At 37.7% G+C, this 19,188-nt stretch overlaps 2 protein-coding genes, 1 long non-coding RNA gene and 1 pseudogene across 9 annotated transcripts; 1 reads left to right on the top strand and 3 right to left on the bottom strand.

Annotated features, from left to right (window-relative positions):
- The first annotated feature begins 721 nt into the window (after window positions 1-721).
- LOC124380938 (shaggy-related protein kinase gamma-like) lies at window positions 722-7,186 on the top strand. Of its 5 annotated transcripts, none has more exons than XM_046842268.1 (16): window positions 722-817; window positions 1,607-1,679; window positions 1,787-1,853; window positions 1,973-2,111; window positions 3,804-3,875; window positions 3,977-4,085; window positions 4,200-4,296; window positions 4,395-4,497; window positions 4,588-4,728; window positions 4,827-4,989; window positions 5,165-5,259; window positions 5,419-5,469; window positions 5,600-5,978; window positions 6,088-6,264; window positions 6,359-6,471; window positions 6,617-7,186. In XM_046842268.1, exons 1-16 carry the CDS (start codon window positions 794-796, stop codon window positions 6,683-6,685), a joined length of 1,872 nt encoding a protein of 623 aa, XP_046698224.1. In that variant the 5' UTR covers window positions 722-793; the 3' UTR covers window positions 6,686-7,186. The 5 variants fall into 5 exon arrangements, with proteins under 5 accessions (XP_046698224.1, XP_046698228.1, XP_046698229.1 ...); XM_046842272.1 differs by lacking the exon at window positions 722-817 and adding an exon at window positions 873-1,180; XM_046842273.1 differs by lacking the exon at window positions 722-817 and adding an exon at window positions 1,348-1,366.
- Window positions 3,779-6,420, bottom strand: LOC124381001. Its single transcript, XR_006924763.1, has 3 exons — window positions 6,333-6,420; window positions 3,958-4,058; window positions 3,779-3,854 (listed from the first exon to the last, which is right to left on the bottom strand). It is a non-coding gene; the product is annotated as an uncharacterized LOC124381001 (long non-coding RNA).
- A 56-nt stretch (window positions 7,187-7,242) lies between the features above and the next one.
- On the bottom strand, window positions 7,243-11,246 carry LOC124380944 (annotated as a pseudogene).
- A 2,892-nt stretch (window positions 11,247-14,138) lies between these two features.
- LOC124380955 (BOLA class I histocompatibility antigen, alpha chain BL3-7-like) lies at window positions 14,139-18,929 on the bottom strand. Of its 3 annotated transcripts, none has more exons than XM_046842300.1 (7): window positions 18,792-18,929; window positions 16,698-16,955; window positions 15,690-15,968; window positions 14,783-15,079; window positions 14,555-14,686; window positions 14,366-14,392; window positions 14,139-14,262 (listed from the first exon to the last, which is right to left on the bottom strand). In XM_046842300.1, the coding sequence occupies exons 1-7, from the start codon at window positions 18,859-18,861 to the stop codon at window positions 14,228-14,230; spliced, it is 1,098 nt and encodes a 365-aa protein (XP_046698256.1). In that variant the 5' UTR covers window positions 18,862-18,929; the 3' UTR covers window positions 14,139-14,227. The 3 variants fall into 3 exon arrangements, with proteins under 3 accessions (XP_046698256.1, XP_046698257.1, XP_046698258.1); XM_046842301.1 differs by having other exon boundaries at window positions 14,555-14,674; XM_046842302.1 differs by having other exon boundaries at window positions 14,555-14,662.
- Window positions 18,930-19,188: the final 259 nt, after the last annotated feature.

Below are 19,188 nucleotides of genomic sequence, written 5' to 3'. Positions count from 1 at the left end.
CAGCAGTTGCGGAGCTGAAGATTTCCTTTGGCGCGCGCTGCCCGATATCACTCGCTGATTGGTGGAATTTTCTGTACAGAATCATGGGTAATGTAGTTTTTCCACATTTTGTGTTTTAAGTTGAATTAAAGTGAACAAATGGGTTAAACAAAAGTATATACAAGTAACTCAACCTCTGGGCTCACAACAGGCCTGTCTTCAGTACAGTTATTGTTAAAAATATTTTTTACTCAGAAGAAAATGAGTAAAAAACAGAAAACGTAGCAACTGTGTTTGAGGCTCGTTGTCAGGACAACCAGCGCGTCGCCGCGAAGACAAGGACAGGTCGCGCGCGCTCGGGCTACTTTCATTAAATGCATCAAATGTCCAAAAACATGTGAAAAACACAAATTATTATTATTATTATTATTATTATTATTAATGATATTATTATTATTGCTATTATTATTATTATTGTTTTTGTTATTATTGCTATTATTATTATTATTATTATTATTACTATTGTTGTTGTTTTTATTATTATATATATTATATATATATTATTATTATTATATTATTATTATTATTATTATTATTATTATTGCTATTATTATTATTATTATTATTATTACTATTGTTGTTGTTTTTATTATTATATATATTATATATATATTATTATATTATTATATTGCCCTCTTGTGGTGTGGCAGGAAATGTTCATGATAGATGAGAAAGTGTGAGACATGGTGGGACAGCAGGATATAAAGAGCAGGGGATTGGTCTCCTCATGCTGGAGATATCTGGGAAAATATAAATGTTAAGAGAAAGCATGAACATGGTAAATAACTTTAATACTTGTATCATGTGTATTTTCTTTTCATCAGTGTTTCATCTGAAACTATATAGATTATGTGTAATGGTTCTGAGAAAAGATGAAGCTGTCAATAATAGTGATCTTGAAGAAAGATGATAAATCTGTTATATAAAAATGTAAGTTAACTGACACCACGTGGGTCCTCGCTCCACTCTGACATCACGCAGCAAAAAAAAAAAAAAATCCTTCTCGGTGTGACGTCATAGGGCTTCTGTATTGTCATAAAAGTAGCTGCTGTAGGAGTTTGTGTTCAGTTGCTCCTCTCGCGCGCTGGAAGTAACCTGCTCATTCGATCCTCTAATCCTCTAAGCGATTTATAAGTCTGATGTAAGTTTTGTAACTGAATGAAAGCAAAGTGAAATCATATTTAAAGCAGTAGGTTGTTGTTACACACAGTTTCCGCTGGGTGTCAGTGTGGAAGGTGATTTTACAGCTTATAGAGCAGATCATTCACTCGCGGCTCTCGTTTCCGTTTCAACCGGAAACGGGGAAAAGTTAGCATTGGACATAAGAGTAAAAAAGTAGAATCAATATACAGGAAAAAGTCGTACAGACATGTTTAATGTAGAACTGTAATTCCCCGATACAATAATTTCAATAATTTATAACATAAAAAAAACAAAACAATTATGTAACATAAAAACATGGATGATTAGCGCCATTTTCACCTCTAGTGGTGAGAGCTGGTATGACTTTATCTCTTGTGCATAAATATATATAATAAATAAAACCAAATGTATTGTTTTGTTCCAGAGAAAGAGACTGAAAATGGAAACCTTTAAAGCTGATGTCGTTCCTTGTTTTCTGTGGAAAGCTTGGATTCCAGGTGCCCCTCTCCCTCTCACATACAAACACAAACATTATAGAATAAATAGAATGTATAAGATATAGAATTGTATGGAATTATAGCTCTAACTGATGTTTTGATTCTAGATGTGAACGTCGTGGCTCAACCTCAAATACCGCAATATACATTGCTGTTTCCTGGTCCTCTTATGAGGTGAGACCCTCATTCCCTTCTCCTAGAGCACACGCTCATAATAATCAGCAGTGTTTTAAACTTTATTACACATGTGCATGGAAATCGACATCAAGCAGCTGTTCTAACATCTGTTGCAGGGATACATTGGAGAAGAATAACCTGATCGAGTACATCCTAGAAGCACAAAAGTTGTGTCTTCAACACATTTATGATCCTCATCAAGTGGAGAACTATTTCTTTTGGCAGATCATGGAACTGTCCTGCAATGAGAATGGAGTATGTACAGAGCTGAGCTTCTTCTTAATCATAATCTGTATATACAGGGAGTGCAGAATTATTAGGCAAATGAGTATTTTGACCACATCATCCTCGTTATGCATGTTGTCTTACTCCAAGCTGTATAGGCTGGAAAGCCTACTACCAATTAAGCATATTAGGTGATGTGCATCTCTGTAATGAGAAGGGGTGTGGTCTAATGACATCAACACCCTATATCAGGTGTGCATAATTATTAGGCAACTTCCTTTCCTTTGGCAAAATGGGTCAAAAGAAGGACTTGACAGGCTCAGAAAAGTCAAAAATAGTGAGATATATTGCAGAGGGATGCAGCAGTCTTAAAATAGCCAAGCTTCTGAGCGTGATCATCGAACAATCAAGCGTTTCATTCAAAATAGTCGACAGGGTCGCAAGAAGCGTGTGGAAAACCAAGGCGCAAAATAACTGCCCGTGAACTGAGAAAAGTCAAGCGTGCAGCTGCCAAGATGCCACTTGCCACCAGTTTGGCCATATTTCAGAGCTGCAACATCACTGAGTGCCCAAAAGCACAAGGTGTGCAATACTCAGAGACATGGCCAAGGTAAGAAAGGCAGAAAGTCGACCACCACTGAACAAGACACACAAGCTGAAACGTCAAGACTGGGCCAAGAAATATCTCAAGACTGATTTTTCTAAGGTTTTATGGACTGATGAAATGAGAGTGAGTCTTGATGGGCCAGATGGATGGGCCCGTGGCTGGATTGGTAAAGGGCAGAGAGCTCCAGTCCGACTCAGGCGCCAGCAAGGTGGAGGTGGAGTACTGGTTTGGGCTGGTATCATCAAAGATGAGCTTGTGGGGCCTTTTCGGGTTGAGGATGGAGTCAAGCTGAACTCCCAGTCCTACTGCCAGTTTCTGGAAGACACCTTCTTCAAGCAGTGGTACAGGAAGAAGTCTGCATCCTTCAAGAAAACATGATTTTCATGCAGGACAATGCTCCATCACACACGTCCAAGTACTCCACAGCGTGGCTGGCAAGAAAGGGTATAAAAGAAGAAAATCTAATGATATGGCCTCCTTGTTCACCTGATCTGAACCCCATTGAGAACCTGTGGTCCATCATCAAATGTGCGATTTACAAGGAGGAAAACAGTACACCTCTCTGAACAGTGTCTGGGAGGCTGTGGTTGCTGCTGCACGCAATGTTGATGGTGAACAGATCAAAACACTGACAGAATCCATGGATGGCAGGCTTTTGAGTGTCCTTGCAAAGAAAGGTGGCTATATTGGTCACTGATTTGTTTTTGTTTGGTTTTGAATGTCAGACATGTATATTTGTGAATGTTGAGATGTTATATTGGTTTCACTGGTAAAAATAAATAATTGAAATGGGTATGAATTTGTTTTTTGTTAAGTTGCCTAATAATTATGCACAGTAATAGTCACCTGCACACACAGATATCCCCCTAAAATAGCTAAAACTAAAAACTACTTCCAAAAATATTCAGCTTTGATATTAATGAGTTTTTTGTGTTCATTGAGAACATGGTTGTTGTTCAAATTAAATCCTCAAATAAAATTAATCCTCAAAAATACAACTTGCCTAATAATTCTGCACTCCCTGTAAATGAATGTAGTACAGTTGTAATATAACGCTATTGACATTGAAGAGATACAAATTGACTTGTAATTTTACTGATGTTTCTCTCCGACAGAAAGTGAATATGTGTAAAATCGCTCCTCTCCTCTTCAATGGTTACAGCATGCTGAAAAAGAAGGCACCAGAGGTCTGTATATCACTCCTCAGTATCAGCATCTGTCTGATTGTGTCACTGTGCAATGCTTTGTATCAGTATTATGTGGACTTACGTGACAGTTTCTTCTACAGCTCAACATGAACCTCAAGACCTGGTGCATTCCTCTGGTGCAGCTTTTGTACTCCTCAGGGTTGGATGATGAGCGCAGAGAAGCTGTGATTATGATGGGAGATGATTTAGGTATGAATATCAATCACTTCACAATAACAGCGTTTTGTTTCTGGAATTTACGTGTACATTAACAGTGTCATGGATCCCTGATCTTCTCGTGCATGGTCACTCTTTTATCTGCAGCCTCCAGAGGTCTGATCTACGCAGCGCACATCTGCTACGTGCTGGCAAAAGTGGAGCTGGGGTCACGCAGCCAGTTTCAGCTGATCGGATGTGACAGGTATTGTGCGTGTGTGTGTGTGTGTGTGTTTGTGTGTGTGTTTGTGTGTTTGTGTGTATGTGGATTTTGCTCCTAACAATTATTATTCTTGACACCAGAATACCATTTGGCCTCATGGTCCAGGAACAAGCCTTCATAAGAACCGAGATGTACGAATACATTCTGTCGCTCTCCTCAGGACTCGCACAGCCGAGCTTCCAGGTTGGAATTGACCTTCATTTGGTTTTTCATGGCCATTGATCTGTCAGATTCAACCAGTTCACTGAGAATGATTGCTTCTGTCTCTTTTAGATCTTCAAGTTATGCCATGCCAGCAGGTTGGCTATGTATGGTCAGTTGGATTTGGCCCGTGAATACTGCAAGACCATCGCTATGGCAGCCCTCTCTTTCCCCGACAGCTTCAAAAGGACCTTTTACAATCGCCTTCTTTCGGTAAACAAGACAACTAATAATTGAGATTATGGTTGCCAGGTGTTCAATTAAAAGTTCAATCTTTCACCACAAAAATATTTTCCTTTTCTCTCTTGTAGATGTCTTTAAAACTGTTTGAAGGGAAGAGAACAAAATCTGACTGGCTGATGGACATCTGGCAGCTGCGAGACATTAAATTAGCGGATACCAAATTAAATATTCATATATACGAATGCTGCCGGAATATTGGCAAGAACCTCACTTTGAAGCCTCCTAACCCAGGTATGTTAGCATCACGTACAATAGCATGTAACTCCGAACTCAAAGCATACACACGGAGACACGTGCACAGAAATAGCACTGGAAAGGAAGAACTTTTGAGTTTATCAGAAACTTCAGAAAAAACTCTCTCAGTACAGGTGATTTAATCATTTTAAATGCTAAATCTGTTTTGCAGGTGTGTTTCATTTGTTGTACACCGTCGGAGAGGCGCTGGGGAAGGGACACTTTGGCTACGTCAATGCAGGCGTTCAGAAGAAAGACGGTAAAAAGGTAAATGTTCGCTTTTATAATCTTTTCACTGTGTAAACATTATAGCTTCTTTCTCTTGGGGTCCCACCAGGGCAGGTCCTGCTTGTGTAGGGGGATTTATTATCCCCATGCAGTGTTGGCTTGAAGAACCTAATGTTGATGTTTTTTGTGTGTGAACAGGTCGCCATTAAATACATCGACAAGAAGAGCAACATCAGACTCACGAGCGTTGTAAGTAAACATACACGGCACTTTAAAGAGGCTTTAAGATATGGACAGGAGTTTGTTTCAATCCAGTACAGTCTAAGAACTTGTTTGCATCACACATAATGACGATCTACTCTGTGTGTTGTCATTTCAGCCCAGTAGGATGTACGAGGTTCCTTTGGAGGTGGCGCTGATGAAGGCTGTGTCGGCTCAACCTCGCTGTAACAACGTGATAGCTCTGTTGGACTGGTTTGACCTGCCCAATCACATCATCATGGTCCTGCAGCATCCCAGTCCCTGTCTGAACCTCAGCGACTATCTTCAGCTTCAAAAGAATCCTCTGTCTGAAGCACAGGCTCGTAAAATCATGCGGCAGGTGGTTTGGGCGACTCGTCACTGCACCGCTCGCGGGGTGATACACCGTGACATCAAGACAGACAACCTCCTCATAAACACTGAGACGCTGGTGGTCAAACTAATCGATTTCGGCTGTGGTGATTGGCTGTTGGACACGCCCTACACAGATTATGCAGGTAACATCGTAACGGATATCCGAGAGAATCAAATGGAACGTAGTGGTGAAGAGTGATTGTGATCATTTTTGTGACATTTGCTGATGGTCTTTGCCTCTTTTACTTTCAGGTGCTAATTTTTTGATGCCACCCGAGTTTCTATTACACGGAAAGTATATGGGCATTCCTGCTACCATCTGGAATCTGGGCATCATCCTGTACAACTTGTTGACCGGAGACTTCCCTATAAAAATAGACAATGATTTGTACTTTGGGCTCCTAAATCTTCAGCCTGACGTGTCTCCAGGTGAGTCCACGAAGAGAAATCTTTTAGCAGAACAAGTGGAATTGTATCAGTTTGTGTTTGTATCTCACCCTCTGTCTCATCGCTGCTCACACAGAGTGTTTCGAGCTGATAATGTGGTGCCTGGAATTGAACCCAGAATTGCGTCCCAGTTTCGAGGACATCCTTGGCCACGAGTGGTTTGAATGTGGAGTTCAGGACAATGTCCAGGTAAGACAGTTAGGAGACGTGTAGATCTCATTCCTATGAGCTTCTGTAACAGAGACTGAGGTGATTTATGTCACAATATGGAGAACATGTCAGAAACCAAAAAGTGAAAATAAAGTAAAAATGTGTTTAATTTTTTATTTTGCAGATCCCTCAAGGAACCAACAATGTTAATCGCACACAAGCGCCCAAAAACAGGAAAATCAAGAAATGCTAAAAGAAATGAAAGAAGATAATATTACACTTATTTAAAAAAAATAAGGAAATAATCAACACAAATAAATATCACATGTTCCTTTCACACCACTGTTCCTTTGGAAAAAAAAGCTACTGGAACGCCTCGATTCACTCCGGGGAAAGATCAACACCAGCTCCAAAGAAGTCACCATTACAGTCTTCTTTCTTTCTTTCTTTTTCTTTCTTTTTTTCTTCCTTTCTTTCTTTCGTTCTTTCTTTCTTAATTTATTTATTTCAACAATAATAAAAGGTGTAAATGTCTAAAAGAAATGCGAGTGCATTCTGGAATTCATTATAATGGAAAAACAACCGAAATAGCACAAAAATTAAATCTGCGGAATATTAAAAAGGTCGTCCTATAATAACAATTCAACATCGAATTAAAAAAAAAAGAAAGAGTTAAAGCTTATGAATAATATTTGTATATTTTCAGGCATATTGTGAATGTAAATGTGTGGTGAAAAGGATTACAATGTAAATATGTATATAAAATACCAGTAAAATCTATTTAATAATAATGATAATTATAAAAAAATTCATTTTCTCTGAACAGAAAATACAAATTAAAAAAATGGATATGAAAGAGCCGTGTGTGTGTGAATGTGTGTGTGTGTGTGTGTGTGTGTGTGTGAGATCTTTCTTCTCGCATCGTATCGTCATCTGCCACTGCACAAGATCCATATTTTCGCTTTCCACTTTGTCCTAAAAAGAAAAACGTGTTATTATGAGGATCTTAGTAGATTCGCTTTACATTCATTTCCAGCTGTTTGGAACATTTCTGCAGTCTGAAAGAAATCAAACTTAATATTCATTCTTTCTTTCATTCATTCATTAACAATCATTTCTCCTTTTCAGCTACATTTGAAATGTTTTCATGTTTGTTAGATGGCGCAATAACCATATTTGATTGAAAATTGGTTTTAGGAAACTAATTAAGAACATAAGTCCAGATTTCTCTACCACAATAAATGTTTCAAGCTGTGATCTCCAGATGTTCCTGGTACGTTTCACACGTCTGCTAAGAATAATGAACTTACATGCCTGGCCCATTGACCAAACCCTCACCTGAATCTCTAATTGGTCTAAATCATTAACACATTTTGGATTTGCTGTGCTGTACAAATCCTTACCAGTCTTCTTTTTCCATCAAATGACGAATCCAGCGAAAGAGCAAACGAAGGCAACCAGAACCGAAATGGCTACAGGAGCGATCGGCGCTACACATGAATATTTGCTTGGACCTTCATCTGTTAAAGCAGCACAGAGTCTTAATTATCAGTCGGATCGATAGATCAGCATTCACTCTGTAAATCTGTTGTTTTATAGGAAAGTGTTTTTTTTCCCTTACAAAATGCGGCGTTCCAGAAATCTTCCACAGGCAGCACAATGTCCTTCTCCAAGCTACTGTGCTGAATCACGCAGCTGTAGTTGTGATTCAGCAGCTCCTCCACTGGGACTTTCAGAATGCTCCTCTTCTGAAAAGTTCCATCCTGGTTTGGTAACGTCTTTCTTAACTCCACATTCTTATCCATGTCCTTCCCATTCTTCCACCAGGAGATCCTAACTGCTTTGGGGAAGAAACCTGTAGCGTGACACACCACCGCTGGATAAAGCGAGAGTGACGCCTTGGGACGAACTGCAGAGACATAAATATGAAATCACTCTAAGATGTATTTGTGTGTATGTTAATGTTAGAGAGCAGATCACACACTTTACCATTCTTGTCCGGAGTCTCTCTGCTGTAAGACACAAACAACTTTAACCACTTGATACACTCATTCTCCAGATAGTTTTTCCTGTATTTAGCCTCAGCTTCTGCAGACTCCACAGGTCTTTGATGATCTCAGCATCATTATTAGCTGCAGTCCAGGTTCCACTTCTCACATCCAAACTGATAAAATCTTCTCCATTATAACTGCATTCATCATATCTAGTAACTATATTAGTATAGAGCTCACAAGTGTATATTCTCTGTAGTGTATGAAGACCTACACACACACACACACACACACACACACACACACACACACACACACACAGAACTTTAGCCACTTTACCGTCACCGACACGTTTAAAAGCTCTGAGTTTGTGTATCCGTACCTTCTGTGTGTTTGAAGTATTTCATACTCGTATCTAAAAGCAGTTTGAGGTTCTCCTGATCACGCCACATCGCTTGCGTTTGTTTTTCCCAGTAATATGGAATAATCCCTTCGATCCTCTTCATCCACTCTGTCTTTGGAATCATCTTCCTGATGTTGCTGTCGTAGTACACAAACTGCTCTCCGTCCACCAGACCCACAACAGTGAACTCTGGGAATTGGGTTCCTGGTGTGAGTGTAGTGTAGCGGTACTGCAGAGAGTGTATATCTGTAACATAGACAAGCATTTAAATAGTTCCTAGATGTTAATAGACTAAATACACTACACAGCCAACAGATTGTGAACACCATCCCATAGTGGGAGATCTTCCACTCCATCCCATGTAAAGCAGATGTTCACAGAGCTGTATTTCAGGAGCATTGTCATGCTGGAACAAGTTTGGGTGAAGGGAAAATGTCATGCCGCTCTGACTCAGAGATCCAGAGATGTGCTCTACGATTTCGTGCCTCCAACCTTCTGGTAAAAGTTTGGGGAAGGACCAAATATGGCTGCTTCTTCCGTTTTTTTCAGTTGCTGCAAAATGAACAGTTTCTTGCATTAACCGCATTTATGTAATTGCCTCAGGGACGTGTCCTCACACCAGTGATCAGATTTTTATCTTATTTTACAGTCAGTGTTCACATGACTCTCTTTTTAAAGCCTGTTACATGACCACCATCAGCAGCATCGCAGTGAACAGTGCCAAGCAGAACGTACGTGTTCAACAATAATCCGATAGTTTTTGCATTTTTCACGACTAAGCATTTTACAGTCAAACATAAATCCTCCAGTGTTGCTTTAGAATATCGATGCAGTGTTTATGGCTTAAAAATATGAAAGAAATCAAACACCCAGATGTGGTTCTTCTAGCTGACTTTACTAACACCCTTGTGGCTGAAGGAATCTCCACAAATCTCCACAGCCACCTTCCAGAATCTAGTGGAACATCGTCCCAGAAGAGGGGAGGTTACTAGAACAGCAAATGGCGACTAAATGTGGAACGGGGTGATCAAAAATTACATACTTGTGCTCGGTATCCAAAAACCGTTTGGTCTATTTAGTGTATTTATGGATATTATATATATATAAATCAACAAATACGTACTCACCCATTATCCAATGTTTATTCCATTGATCCTGCTTGTGTAGATCTTTGTATCTGGTCTGTAACTCGTCTCTCTCCTCAACCACAGTGTGGTATTTGGTCAGGAGCTGCTCTATAGCCTGCTTGTAGCGATCGAGGTTTGACCAATGAGACTCAAACTGATCTGAAAATACAATTGTTACATTTCATTCAAAACAAAAAGTCAATCGTTTGTAATCAGCTGAATGAAATGTAACCTACAGTGTCTCAGGACGATGTTCAGTGTCGCCTGGAGAATACACATCAGGCCAAAACACAGTGCGGTCAGCCAGAAGCATCCTAACATTTCAGCACATACAAAAAAATACTAAATCAAACTATAAAACATTACAGTCTGATACACTAAATAATCATTCTGTATTTCATTGCTTTGGGTGCTGTATCTATTTATACCTCTGTATTGCGCACGTCTCAGGCAGGTTCTCTTCGCTCTCTTGATGGTCTGATAGACGTTGGGTTCCGCTTGAACGTCCATGTCCAGATTTTATGAATTAATGTACTCTTATTATGAGATCTGGTGGAGTTTCGAGGCTCTCGGACTCTGCACACTGAACGTGTGTGTGATCCTGCTAGTGCTGATAGATAGTAGATATATTGCTGTGACAGGAAACAGGAAATGTGGATAGACAGTGTGGGGGGGGGGAATAAGTATTCAGAACGTCAACGTTTTTTTTTTTACATTTAGCAGCATTTTGCATCACAGTTTGACCAGACACTGCTATTAAATCACATAGTCTACACAGATAAAGTAATCCATGCATGCTAACAGAAGACTCCTGAAGAATTTTAAATGTCGTGTAGGAGATTTCAAACAAGCTTCAAAATGCTTTAGAATACATGGGGCCTTCCAGTGTGTCAGGCCTTGTGGTGGAGAGCATTGCATATTACTCCTGAGAGGCTCTTTTTCTACTCATCTGACAAACCTTCAGACTCCCTGATTAGAAATCTTGAGTGGAGCTCCTGTGTGTGGCCGATTGATGGTAGAGTGATGTTCCCTCCACTAGTGGGTAATGGCCCCAATGGTGCTTGCAGGATAAGTTCGGAGTTGTGAAAAGCTGTTGAGAAGGCCTTTGGAGACCTGTTTGTGAGCTTCCATTCAGAGCTTCCATTCATGAGACTTTTAACCTATTGACCTGCACTAATCCAGCTAGTCTAGTGTGCACGGGTCAAAGGTTAATGCTAATATCTATATTATTATTAAAATCGTATGTGACTTGAAGCATTAAACTTGTTTAATAAAAAGTGTTGACTGGTTGAATTCGTATTTCCCCTCACTATATTTGTAAGTCAAGATATACATCTGTGTGCTCTAGAGTTGTGAGATAAGATCATCTCTCCCTTTCTCTCTCTCTCTTTCTCTCTATCTTCTTCTATCTTCCTTTGGAACCCACAACCCATCATCCACAACCCATAGTGTTGTCAAAACATATGTTATTCATATTATGATTGTTGTGTATGCTGACAGATGAATGATAACACACACAATAGTCTGCTGTGTAACTCACATTATGTTATTTATTGAACTATTAACTTCGCTTGACTTCAGTACATGACTATATGAGTAACCTCTAGGTGGCAGGCTTATCATTATACCCAATAGTACGTACATTACAATTATTGTAACTGTATATTTTTTTGTATAGTTTTTCCTTTTTTCCTTTTTTAATGCTTTCTGTTGCTGCAGTTGTACATCTGCCATTCAAAATTTCACCTTCTAAGCAAATGATTATGTTTAAAATCTCTATTTTGCTCAAAATGTGTGGGACTGAAATAACTGATCCACCATCAGCACATAATCCTTCACTGGCTTCATCGAACATTCAGGCTTCACTCCGAGAAGTTCCTATGGATCACTACATTCTTTTCAAAGAAGGTTCTAGTAAAGGAGGAGGACATGTCCACAGATTAAATCAGACTGTGCTGCTGGTAGAACATTTGTGAATGGTTTTGAAGAGAATTTTGAAGAAAATAGAGGTTAGACTGGGAATATAGTGCACATTTCGATCAGATTATATATTGGAAGATTTTGATGTCTACACTTTGTGTGAGTAAATTAATGAAGAAAACTCAAATGAATCATTTCCTCTTAATGTGTGCTCAGGAAAAATAGGGGACAAATCAATGAGAAACAGATGTGTGTGATTAGAGACATGTGACATGTTAAGCTAACCCTAACCCTTAGCTTAACATCCACCATAGTGCAGACATCAAATTAAGGGTTTTAACAGTCAGATAGTGTGAATGATGTGAATATTACACCACATTATACACTTATCTGTTGAACTATGTTTTATATTTAAGGGACCAAGTCCATGTCCAAGTGTGTGTTATTTCATTATATGTGCATATAAGTTACAGGCCATGGCTAATTTCAGGTCTTTCTCCAGTTCTCTACAAGTGGTCCTTGGCTATTTTATAAGTTTTCTGATATTCTTTTTTTACACTGTCAGTAATCTTGTGAGAAGCAAATAGTCATGAAGAGTTTATGGTGAAATGATCTTTCTACTTTTGGATTATAGCTCTGAAAGTGCTCACCGGAACATTCAGAAGTTTAGAAATCCTTCTGGAACCAATGCCATCAGTATGTTGAAAAACATTTATTTCATTAAACAGGTAGAAAGCTGTGAATTTATACTAAATCTAAAACTTCTGATTTATAAACACTTCACTCTGATATGTTCAGTTTTCAGTAACACACACAGGCGGATTATGAAACAATGAGCCCCTGAACACAGACACACAAAACCTCATCAAAACCTCATCCACTGGTACACAATTCTATAATAAACAGTAAATTGTCTTATATTACAGACACAAACCTGATACCACTGAAATACCATAACAATAATCATAAATAAATAATTAAGCAGTATTTACATGTTATCAGGACAGTGGTGTTGTTGATTTCCTCTATATCCAGAATCAGTAAATTCAGATAAACAATTTCAGGTCGCATCCTGAACACACACTGTCAAGTCAAGTCAAGTCAAGTCAAGTCAAGTCAAGTCAAGTCAAGTCAAATCAAATCAAATCAAATCAAATCAAATTTTATTTGTCACATACACATACATACAGGGTACGACATGCTGTGAAATACTTATTACGACTGGCATGAGGGAATAGAATGGGGGTGAAAAATTAAAACAAAGAAAAAGAAGGCAGATAAATAAAGAGTATAAACTATGTAAAATATAAAATATATAAATATATATATATGAGGAAAAAAAGTGTATATACAAGGTATGCTTATGACAGTAAATAGTAACCACATAAGGTGGTTGATGTGCAAGTGCAATAGTTTCAGTGAAAAAGGACATGTGCAGGAATTCCATCCCATTAATTCATCAATAATATTAATAACTGTGTGACTGGAGTGGGTTTAAGTAGTTATGAACTAATATACAAAATATTCACATATTCTATTCTTTATTAAGGTTGTCATAATTCTAGATATACCTGTAATAGAATGAATTGGTAAGATTTTGTTACAATTGATCTTCAAAGTACAACAGTGAATAAATAAAAACAAAATAAATACTGAAAAATGAAAGCAATTTAAAAATAATGCTATTAATCTGTCAGACAGAGTAACGAAAATAGTTTCAATCAGATAGTTACAGTGACAGAGCAGATGCATTATGGGAGATTTGAGTTGTACAGATGTGAGAAATGTGTTGAATGGATTGTAATAAATTTGGTTGAGTAATAAATAATGTAAAGAATGTAATCAGTGGCGTGTGGTTTCGTATCTTTATGTTTTGCGCTTGTGGAGTAAAGAAACGTTTGGAGTTGTGATCATTCAGCATGAACTCCTGCTTCTGCTGTGTTCACTCCTGTTCTTTTACTCTTTACTCAAATCTCTTCCACATCCCTCACATCTGAACAACATTCACACTAATCAGCTGCTGAGGAAAATCCCACTGCATTCAGAGCTTCAATCCAGAAATCACACCATCAGGTACTGATTTTATGATCTGATCTGATCTTCATCCTACATTTAATCATTTATATACATTTACACTGGAAAGAAGCTCATACACTCCTGATATACAGATACAGAATTAATCACTATAAAGATATAATAACAATAAAGAAAATCAGAATCATGAATGTTTCTGCTGGAATCATGAATGTTTCTGCCCCCACACACACACACACACAGATTAATATTCCAGATTACAGTGTAAACATCATCATGTCTTACTCTCTCACTGCAGCAGGATCACACACTCTCACACTTTAGGAGTTATTGGAGGAAGAATCTCCTTCAGAGGCTGTAAAACATTCAAATCATCACAAAGTGAAATCAAAACACTGCAGCACATAAACACTGTAGTGGATTTAAACATCATTTATGGATCATAAAGTTTCACTTACAGGCTCTGGCTGGAACAGATTTAAATCCTGAAACACAGATGATGAACACACAGTTATTATTAAATCTGTAGACTGAGTTTAGTCAGAATCAGATTATTGCTGTGTCTAATTTATCAATTAAACTTAAAAAAAATGTACATGTATAAAAAAAAAATTTTTTATAAATACTATCAGTCTTCTTCCCCTTACCAGATTGTTTCTTCTTCCAGATGAAAATTCCAGCAACAACAAGAACAGCGAGAGCCACGACTACACAAATGATGATGATACCAATCTGTCCCCCACCTGATCCTCCATCTAATCCTCCATCTGATCCTCCACCTGTTAAATGATCACAGAGTGTTTATTATCTGCTGCATCAGTAAATCAGTGTTCACTCTGTAAATGTGTAGATTTATAGGAAAGTGTTTCTCCGACCTCTCAGGATTCGTCTCTCGCTCACAGGCAGCACTAAATCCTTCTCCAAGCTGCTGTGCTCAATCACACAGGTGTAGGTGTGTTTCTGCAGCTCCTCAGCTGAGACTTTCAGAATGCTCCTCTTCTGGAAGCTTCCATCCTGGTTGGGTAACGTCTCTCTGAGCTCCACGTCTTCATACACGTCCTCTCCGTCCTTCTGCCAGGAGATCAGCAGTGCTTTGGGGAAGAAACCTGTAGCATCACACACCACCTCTGGAGGAGACGAGTGTTTCCAGAACAGTGACGTTTCAGGATGAACTGCAGAGACACACAGAGCCATTTATAAAATATAAAACCAAACTGTCAAAAATATTATTTTATAAATAGAAGGAAAAGATTCTTTTATTTTTTGCTTATAAATAATATGAAAAGTTTTTGTGATGTGCAGGTCTGTTTGCTAAATGTGTTTTCTTTTCTAATAAATAAGGAAATTATTGTATTTGTGTATATGTGTGTGAATGTGTGCGCATATCAGTGTTAGTATAGTTTTCGTTTTTTAAAAGCACTTTTATTTTATGCTTTGATTTTTCATTTCAGTTTGATTCTCTTTAGTTTTATATGTTGAAACATTATTTTTGGTTTGAAAATCAATCAAGTACTTTTAGTTTCTAATATCTAATATATTGTAAAAGCCTTCACACAAGAGTTAAGTAATATGTAATTAAATAAACAAATATGGCTTTATTTCTCAACTATTAACATTTAATGTATCTAATATGGTTATTGGTTCACTTCATTTAACCTCTGTTCTCAATTCAGTCACCCAAAATTTAAATATGAAAACAGAGGTGTCATTCTCTGTTGAAAGATAATCTGCATGTGTTTTTGGAGCAGATGCAGTTGCAGAGCAGCTTTACTTGTTTTTTACCTTTCCTCTCCAGAATCTCTCTGGAATGAGAGAGGAAATTCCTCAGTGTTTCAACACACTCATGCTGTAGATAATTTTTACAGTATTTAGCCCCGTGTCCTGTAGCCTCCCACTTGTTCTTAATGATCTCAGCTTGAGGTTTGGTTGTGATCCAGTTTTCAGAGTTCAAATCCAAACTGATTAAATCTTCTCCATTATAAGCATCCTGGTAATATGCTCGAGTGGTGCCATCATCATCAAGCTCACATCCATGCATGTACTGGACTGTATAAAGACCTCCTGCAGAAAGAGACAAGTGTCAATTCAAGCCCAATTTCTTTCAATACTGTCTAATTAAACATGATTAAACTACATTTTCTTTCTTTCTTTTGTCCTCTGTCACTTAGAAATTTTGTAAGACTTTCTGAGACTTTCAACTCACATGCCCTTTTTTCCTGCCCCTATTTAGAGTTTAGGTTGGATTATTTTAGATATATTAGATTTATTCTTAGATAAATTAGATACTTTCTCCCTGAGATACCTCTCTATTCCATGACCATGTTTTTAAATTTGGTGTTTGCCAGATTGTGTCTTCCTGAGAATCTTGGTTGCATCAGAGTGGATTTGTCCAGTGATGTTGTTTTAGAGGGCTTTTCATTGGTATACCCTGAGTGTCCCCCTGCACACAATGAGGGTGTGCTGTAGGTGGTCCTTGTGTTCAATGTATTTTTTTCCCTCTTGTTCACTGGTCATGATCAAACTGCAGGACCAGAAGCAGTTTAGAGTAGAATTCTAAATGACCATAAGGAGGGGAGGGGGAGCAGGAGCATTTATACGTTTCTAACCGACAGAGGGTCTGACTGATCTGGTGTGAGAGATGATTTGCTGAAGTCACATAACAGTTTTTTCTTTTATAATGATCAGTTAAATCTTTTTGTTCATTATGAAACTGGCTGGATAAAAATGAGACTGTAGCAACTGAAAAAACGTCTAATTAATTAATGGACATTAATTGTGCTTGTGTTTTACCTTTAGTGTGGTTAAAACTCTTCATTGCTTCAGCCCCTTTGTGTTGGAACCATGCCTGATTGTCCTGATTGAATTTCCTGATCCAGTTTTTATGAACATTAGCATCAAACTTCTTTATCCACTCTGTCTTTAGGATCGCTTTCCTGATGTTGCTGTCATAGTACACATACTGCTCTCCATCCACCAGACCCACAGCAATAAAATCTGGAAGCTTTATTTCTTTGACTACAGTGAAGAGGAACTGCAGAGAGTGTGTGTCTGTAAAAGTGTACATTTTTAGAAACACTCATCACAAATAAAGTAAAACAAAGTGCAAAAGTAAAATGCATTCAGCAAAGTTAGAATTATGACACATTATGCTATACAAACATGCATGACAAATAAATCATCAATACCAAGTACATCCTTTAAAACATGCTTAAAACCTCAGGAAGAGCTTGAAGAGCTCAAAATCGGAATAGATTGTTGGGTTGCTAAATTACTCTGCACCAGTAAAACACATACACAGATCTTCTGGCTCTTGAAAGAGTAAACAATTATCTTATTAAATATATTTGAAATTATTTAAAAATATAGATACATAAAACAAAATATGTTTTCAAAAGACCCTGTGCCTGACTCATGGATGCTTTGCTTTAATGCCTTGCAAATAGAATCAGAATCAGAAATTGCTTTATTACCAAGTATGCTTGCACACAAGGAAAAAGAAAAAAAAAGCCATAACACTGAGAGGCAGCCATAACTCCTGCCACAATTTTGATGACATGCGAGAGACAAGTATTGATGATTCTCCCAATTCTTCTACTAGCAGTTAGCACTAACAAAATTTCACAGTCGGTGGAAAGTAAACAGCCTAAAAAGATATTTGCACTGTAGTTGCAATTCCTATTTTTACAACAAAGTAAAAGATGTTTGCCTTTGTTCAGAAGAATATATGTTTTTTATTTATAAATAAAGGAAAGACTATGCAATACATATTTTCATATATGTTGAATGAGTGACTATTTCAATTGTATTGGCAACAAAAGTCGTTAAAAAATTTAACAGATTCTTTCTTGGTTCATCCCACACATATGCACTAAGTGACAATGAAAATTGGTCTTAGAGTCTATTTACAGACCACACAGACCAAAACCAAGACCAAAAATAAAATACATTATAAAACGTGACTTAAATAGGCTTTGTATTCCAGTTTTTCTCAGATGCTTTGAAGCATTTCTTGTGTTTTCAGTATGATGCACAGTTTCAGGATTTTCTTGATATAAACTATGGTTTGGATCAGAGTGATTGAAAATGCACAAAGTTTGACTTCCTTCTGTTTGGTGGATTGTAAGAGACCAGACAGGATTCACACTTTTTCTGTACTGTACTATTGAATGTTTGTTTGTTTCTTAGTTGTTCATCCGTTTACAGAATGTATAATTCTGTGTTCTGCTCCGTCTGTAGTCACCTTCTAACTGAAGCTTCACCAGATTCACCTTTGACCTGTTTTAGACACCTGGTTGATAATTGGTTGATCTGATGCCGTAAACTCGCCTTCATTAGTGACGTTTAAGACTCATCTGCACAATTCATCACATTTACTAATAAAAGTTTGATAGAAATGTTAGATGACAGATTCTGACAACTGGTTTAATCATTTTGCATTCAATGACGTACACAATGAACTGACGCTGAGATGTTTTTGGTGGTTAAAACTCTTCAGGTGAAACCAGTAGAATATATTGTGATCAACATGAACATGAACAACTGATACTGTAGGAAACAGCAGACACTCGAACACAATACATTAAATTAATGTACAAAAGTGTTCACAATTTGATCAAAACAACAAGAAATGTTCTTATGATGAGCACAAGTGACTAAATTATGTTGAGGAACAAGCAGTTTTGAGAATTTCATTTCTGATCTGAGAAAAAGCTCCAAAGCATCTGAGAAGAACTGTAAATAGGAAAAAAAAATGTTGTCGCATATTGGGAAAATATCTCTAACATACAAACCAGAAAATCTACAATATTACTAAGTGCGTTGCTGAAGCAAATCCTTTATAATACAGGTTTCTGTTTCATTGATAGTTTTAATTTCTAAACTCACCTGCTGATGCAGAATGAATAACCAGTGAGAGAAATAGCAAAGCTTTCACTGCATCACTGTAGACCTTCATTTTATGGTCCAAATCTTGAGCCAAAGACAGTAAGAAAAAATAAGTGTGTTAATCCAGTAACTGTCTTGCGAGCAAAAAACGTCTGAAATCGATGAAAACCAGGTGAGGGTTGTTTTTAAAGCTATGGGTGGTTCTTCAATCGGACCAATAAGAATTCAGGATTTAAGATATGTCATCAGTTACAGAAAAGAATTAAAGGATGCAGGTTTTAAGTTGTCAAGTTTATTTCTATAGCGCTTTTCACGACAGACATTGTCTTTACAGAAATCAACAGTGAAGGTGAATGGTGTGTGTTTATCGCTGATGAGCACCATGGAGACTGTGGCA

The sequence above is a fragment of the Silurus meridionalis genome, chromosome 27 (genome assembly GCF_014805685.1).
Source record: "Silurus meridionalis isolate SWU-2019-XX chromosome 27, ASM1480568v1, whole genome shotgun sequence".
Taxonomy (NCBI): domain Eukaryota; kingdom Metazoa; phylum Chordata; class Actinopteri; order Siluriformes; family Siluridae; genus Silurus; species Silurus meridionalis.
The sequence above is the reverse complement of the archived record's forward strand: the minus strand, read 5'-3'. Positions and strand labels throughout refer to the sequence as shown.